General features: G+C 38.2%; 1 protein-coding gene across 1 annotated transcript; it reads left to right on the plus strand.

Moving 5' to 3' along the window:
• The first annotated feature begins 3,012 nt into the window (after window positions 1–3,012).
• Window positions 3,013–6,809, plus strand: LOC146268095 (uncharacterized). The gene is made up of 4 exons (XM_084710060.1): window positions 3,013–3,391; window positions 4,895–5,118; window positions 5,399–5,558; window positions 6,125–6,809. Exons 1-4 carry the CDS (start codon window positions 3,103–3,105, stop codon window positions 6,274–6,276), a joined length of 825 nt encoding a protein of 274 aa, XP_084566186.1. The 5' UTR covers window positions 3,013–3,102; the 3' UTR covers window positions 6,277–6,809.
• Window positions 6,810–6,976: the final 167 nt, after the last annotated feature.

Here is a 6,976-nt window from a genome sequence, read left to right on the forward strand (position 1 = left end):
TTCCAGGGTGATCCAGGTACGTTTCATTACGGAAAGTGAAGAAATATTTTTGTATTTAGTCCCTTTGTAAATATTTCCATTTATCCTATTTATTATTTATTGAATGTTATTTACGCATTTATTTGCTTCCTAATTTACATTTCAAAAACCTGGAATGGTCAAAATAATGACACAGTAAGCGTTTTAGTGTTTTCTTTGGCAGTGTGTTTATCTGGGGGTGAGAGGAATTATATACAGCAAAATGTCCTCACACACTCCTAATTCTTGTTTCTGTTAAGTTTCCATTATTCTAAAGGTGTTCGACTATATTTGTTAAGAGTAGCTTGGAGTCAAAGTTTTTTTTAGAACATTTGTAAAGTACAAGCACTTAATGAAGTCAGACCTGGTTTTTGTGAAATCAATCACGGTTCTTTGCCAGATTTCCTACACAGTGTGGCACTGACTTTGAACTCTCTTTTATCATCAATGTGTTGGTCGCTATAGGCTACAACATTTTTTAATCCAATACCTAGTTGTTCACTTTTAAGATCTTAGAGTGGTTTTATTACATGCGGGGTGAAATTCACGTACTCTACAGTACTCTACTGCTACCACTTATAAATGGCAAAGAACTATAGCACAATATTAAAATGCTGTTTTAGTCCCATTTCAAGTATCCTGTTTCTAAATTTACACTGCCATTTTTGGATGATGGGCAACAGTGTGTGTAGAATGGACTTCCTTTTCTTGGGATGCACAAAAAGGAAATGAAGGGGTTTTGTGTACAGTACTGACAAGTACTAAGTGTTGATGTTCATATTTAGTGGAGATGCTAAAAAAGTATCTAGACTTTTTCTTAACCTCATAGTTCTAGGTTGGCTGCCAACCTATTGTTATAATAAGCGGTTATTTGTATTTTGTAATGCACATAATGTTTAAACCTGTCCAGACAGTACAGTAGGTTGTATTACATATGAACTGTTCTGCTTATGTCATTTTTAGAGAGTAGATCTCATGTTGTTAGTCAACTTGCAGGGGGCTATATTTATTTGTGGGCAAGCCTGCCCATTGTCTTCCATCAGGTGGCATCACTCCTACATAACAGCCGTCATTGTAGACCACACGCTATCTGACTCACGCTATCTGATGTGAGACAAACCTAGCCAGCCAGTGAAGCACCTCAACATTAAATGGTCCCTACGTGATTGAATCTCAAGATGATTTATCACATTATTTGCAAAAACATTTTGGAAAATGAACCAATGACTACTTATTTGTGTAGTAGGTTTCTGTCTCTGCCTACAAAACGTCTGTCTGTTAAGTTTTTTCCGGAACTCTACTTTAACATAATTGCTCTGATTAAAAGTCATTTTTGGGGCCCAGAAGCACATCTTTCAAACACCAGTTGCTCTGTTGAAAATTATTAATGTAGAATGTAAGTATTACTTTTCCAAGGATGTTACATTTTTTTATGTTATTTATTTGTTGAGTTGAGAAGAGATGGAGCACAGCACCAGGAAAACAGGGTTTATTGTTGTCCAATTATTTATGATGCAATAATTACAAACTTTACAATGTAAATATGTTTTTTTATTTTTGTTTCATATGATTGAAGGCACATATAGCAGGATTATATGTGGTGCTGGTTGTAAATTGTAGCTCCCTCTGTTGTTGTAGGGATGATGTACCAACACCTTGGTCAAGTACCAACTAGTAAGAAACAACTTTCCCATTGTTTTTCAAAAGCTCTAAAATCAATAGTTTAAACAAGACTGTTACATACCTACTTACAATATCATTTTTCAAGCGTTGTTCGAAAAAAAGACAGTTAAATTACCCTTTACTTGAAGCACTTATGATGTGTCATACTGGGTTAGATTTAGTATGGTAAACATTGGAAAGTTTGTGGATGTGCTCAAGTCTAATACTATAATATTTAATATGCCATGACAATTCCTAATGTTAATTCCATCAAAAATGTCAATAGCCATATAATTGTTAACATGGTTGTATATTTATTTTTGCTGTTGTTCATTGTTTGCATTGTACAGCTTCCTAGTTGGGGAGGAGTCCCACAATGACGCACTAGATTACAGCTACCTGCTTAAAATGTACCAAATTATTGCCATTTAGCATCAGCAGGGGAGCTGAAAAAGGCATATCTGAATAATTTGTGATATTCACACGGTGATATATTGCTTATGTGTACATATATACATAGGTGTAAATGTATTTATATATTTTTGTCTTAATCTGTATATCTGTTGAAAATATTTTCATAGATAGGATCCTAGCCACTCCCAGTACGCCCATTTTTTTGTTGTGTTTTAGATATTACCTTGTCCCTCCGTTATACTTGCATGGAGATATTTTAATATAAGAAATTATTTATGGTAGTTCTATCGTCATTGAATAATGAAGTATAAAGATGGCACTGGACGTTGCAAAACTGGATAACCTAGATTACTGCATGTTGTTACTGATAGGCTGTACGATTTTGTTGAGGTAACGTAAGACAACAAAACTGAGGTGTAGGCCGACCTCTTAAAAAGGAGCATTAGACTCAATTATATATTTGTGTTCCAGATGTGATTTAGAACTCCTTTTGCTACTTGAGCATAAATAAAACTATCTTTGCTTAAGGTAACACGTGTGGTTGTATTGATTGTTAACAAACACGCAGGAAAGCACTCGAAACAAATTTGGATCGAAAAGCTAGAACATTTCTCATTCTAATATAAGTAACTTAAGTATCTGAAGTGTGTGCTTGCTTAAGGAAATCTGAATATCCAGTTTACTTAATGAATCAACAAAAAGTCTACTGTTCTTATGAATTGTAATAATAGTGATATAAGGTAGTTTCAGATCGAAAGAAATAAAAACAGGATAAACTTGTCTGACTAGCTTCTGGGAAATGTAGTTTCTGTGTGATTCTGAATGTTCTCGCAACATTACCGTGACGTTGCTGCAACGTGATATCATGCCCTGTCTGAAGGCTCTTGGATTACAACTTCCGCTTCTTTTCCTTCACGAGTCCTTTCTGTGTTTACTGAGGGAGACATTGTAAAAAGGTTTTCCTTGGTTAAAAGTAACGTTTGTTAACTCGCGGGTTAAGTGGCATTTATGGAGCATAATGGGGATAATAGAAGCTGGGGGATTCAGCGACGAATGGAAGGTTTGGTCAACAAACACATGGCAGATATTGCCTTAGAAACACTCCAACAGCGGCTTTCGGCTGTGTCTGATGAGATGCACAGTCTAGCTGAGCATGTTTCAAGACGCTCAGAAGAAATTCCCAAAGATGACATTACAAGTCGCACGGATGTGAACTTTGACGGCGGGTCTCTCAACGGAACGTGCAACTCAGGGGGCGTTAGTGAAAAGTTATTGCCCGCTACAACATCCACCGCAGGTATCAGTTTTAATTTGATTTAACAACTACAAAAAAAAAAATGCATTCCTTGCTGGCATAGGATACAACATTTTCAACATGTCAAGTTAGAGCTTGGCACAACCAGACCAATATGGCTAGAGTAGGCCTGGCTACAACCCAGAGTGGCACAGAATTTTCATGTAACCCTCTTTGACCAATCAAAGTTAAAGGAATCCCAGCTAACACATGACGTTGCGGCAACGTTGCCAGTAAGTGCTCACTCTAAGGTTGCGTTTTACGTCAGCCTGGCTGAAAAGGCTTCAACAGACACAGTAGGCTCATACTTGACACTCAGGTATGAGTGTCAGCTCAACACTCCCGTTTTCCCAGGGAGTCTCCCGTATTTCACACCCATCTCCTGCCCCCCTCCCGTTTTGTTATTTCTCCTGTGAAACTCCCGTAATTTGTATGGCCCAAACCTCGTTATATGAATAATTGCTTCAATATATTATTCCAAGGTTGTCCAGTTGCCAGATCTTCTATGAAACGCATCCTACGCGCATAATACATATCATACCATTTTCAACCCATTTATGACCTCAACCTGGCAACCTACAACCCAGAGGCGTGGTTTGACATCAAACTCTACTGGGGCACAGCCCGCAATTCATATCCCTTTTTTTTCTTTCAAGCTTTCTGTGCACAATGCACTAGTAGGCTATAGAAACTCCCCTTGCTTAACCCAAAATACAACAGTTCAGGGACGCAAGTTTGATATCAGCTTTGGCAGCGACATCGATAGTTACTGCAAGCGCACACATTTTTTTCGCATTCATTTGAGCATTTTTGAGCTTCATGTTGTTTTTAATGTTATAGTCAAAATAAGATGATCATTAGGCCTATCATTTAGAAACTATCTTTAGTTTTGTAATGTTTTCTTAGCCTACCTCAATTCAGACTTGTGTACCGAGTCCGACACCTGGGGGGTATTCCAGAAAGCAGGTTATGTGACATACCCGGGTAAGTTGACTCCCCAGCTGACACCCAGCGTTGTAGTAACATTGCCAGTAGATTTCTGCAACATTGTGAATCAGCTGGTGGGTTAACTTACCCATTTATGTTGCATAACCTGCTTTCTTGAATACCCCCCTGGACTTTTGTGTCCGTGCTGCAGTGGAATGGAATAATAAAATAACTTGTAAAATGTGAAATAAAATTGTAAAATAAAATGTGTTCATATAGATAAAATGTATATTAGAATAACACGGATGTAGTTGTGTTTATGGGAACTAGCATAGACCACAGTTAATGCAGCATCAGTAACAACCCAACTAATAGTCAAGATGGTAAATGGGAAGTCGAATATGCGACCTCAACAACACATTCTACAACATCTCACAAACCATTTCCCCCAGAATCCCAACCTAAATTAATGCCACTTTGCTACTTATATCTTATATCTGCAAATATGTCTTCCGAACATTGGCTTCAAGTTTTGCAGTTGTCACACCTACTTCTCTGTTCCTGACCCTTCTCTCTCAGAAACAGTAGCACAACGGAAGATCATTGCCTTGCTGGTGGAGATCAAGGAGGAGCAGCAACGACAGTGGGTGGTGCTGAGGGAGCTGCAGGCCCGTGTCCAGGGACAGGCCTGCATGGAGGAGGAGGAGGTGGAGTCTCTAGAAGTGGACCTGCCCCTCAAGACAATGGAGCAACTGGATGAGACCGAGACACACCTGGAGGACCCTGGAGCACAGAGGAGAATGGTAGATACTAGAGCCATACCAGTTTAACTTGGCCTATATGGGCCTATCACAGATATGTTGGTATCAATTTGAGGGGTCATTGCAAAACATTTGTGTATGTATATATTCTGTATAAATATTGGCCGTATTTTATTCCCTAATGTCGGCATTGGCCTCAAAAACCCAGTATCGTTTTATGACACCCTGGCGAGGGGGGTGAGGGAGTGTGTAAAACTAACATGGAGGCAACCCTGTGCATACTTCCAGAAGCCCATTAAAAAGTTGTTTCTATTTATCGCAGGTTTCTCATCTGTCACGGATGGGCGGAGCCACCGTGGATGATGCTGTGCGGCGGCTCATGCAGGCTGTGCTCTCATTTGCTGTGGGCTCAGAGCTCAACTGGGTTGGCAGAGGCCAGAAAAGAAGCTTCAGGAACACTCGCCTCCAAGGGGTCCTCTTTCGTACGTATTCATGGCTTTTCAGAAACACTAGATGCAACTTACAGTAGAGCATGATTATGCAATTATAATTTATTTTAATTGATCTTACTATGTGGTATGCCATATTAAATGAGAATAAGTAGACATCACTGCAGAAATGGGTTATTAGGGGTGGTATTGAGGGTTTAACAATTATTTTTGTATTTTAAAAGGTGCATAAGTAGCATTTTTTCAGTACAAAAATAAATATATGTAAGCTGATGAGGCCCTTTGAGAGCTGTTAGGGTTAGAAACCTAACCCTAACCCATAGACGGCTTAGTGCCAGCGAAATGTCAATATACCATTTTTGGAGTTCAGATAAGAATTGGAGGTGCTTTTTGTCATATATTAATTTATTTTATAATCTTACCTATTGCAGCTTTAAGCCCCAGTATTTTTCCAGCACTTTTCTAATCCTGACCAATCTTAATGCCTTATGCATTCTTACCATTGACTCAGATCTGTTAATCAAATAATAACCAAACACTAGCGTTGGTTGCCATAATACTGAGTTGCAACTGACCTGACACTTTCTCTTCATTTGTAGGGGCTTTGAAACGAACTCCAGTTGGTAAGGAGGCCACACACCACCAGTTTGCAGATGTGGTGAAGAAATGGCTCAGGTTTGCCCCCTTCAGACAGGGAGGAAGTGGACGGCGACATTACAGACCCCCTTCTGTTGAGTTTCCCCCTTCCTAAAGCGTTACTGTCCTCAGAAACGGGTAGCCATTGGGAATCAGATTTCTCAAACTTATTTCTTTGCTTCAGTGTTGTAAAATGTTTAAAAAATATATTTCATTTTTTTGTTGGTAAATCTTTGATGTCAAAAAAACATGGTTATTGGTCTGAACTAAATGCAGATTGATACAACTGTATATAGAGACTTCATAAATACTTTATACAGTAGAGGGTAACAAACAGTTAGTTAAGCCTTTACATGTACAGTAGTAAGCACCAAAGTACTGTTGGTTAAGTTGTTTTTGTTGTATAAATGAGTTCTCAAATTATTTCTAATTTCTGAACTGTAATATGTGAAAACCTCTTGACTTTACAGAGTGGTTTTAATGAATATCACTTGATATCAACCTGCTGGATGTGAGTAAATACATGTTGATCAGTGCAACTTTATTTAGTTCCAAATTGTGACATTTTTCACAATTTCTCTGACATCCCTTCATATCACCAAAAACTTGGTGTGATGGCAAATGCATCAATAAATGAGATACTCTTTATACTATATAATAATTTTTATGTTGAGAAGTTGTACAGTATAAAGAAAGGCTGTCTTGGGCTATGCTCAAATTTGGCTGAAAAATAACTATTTGAAATGTTACAAGTAATGAAGAAGAAACTCTGTGACGACAAGTCTGGAATTTTTGGAGCAAAAAAATACTGATAT

The sequence above is a fragment of the Hypomesus nipponensis genome, chromosome 11 (assembly GCF_054491055.1).
Source record: "Hypomesus nipponensis isolate SF chromosome 11, ASM5449105v1, whole genome shotgun sequence".
Classification (NCBI taxonomy): Eukaryota; Metazoa; Chordata; class Actinopteri; order Osmeriformes; family Osmeridae; genus Hypomesus; species Hypomesus nipponensis.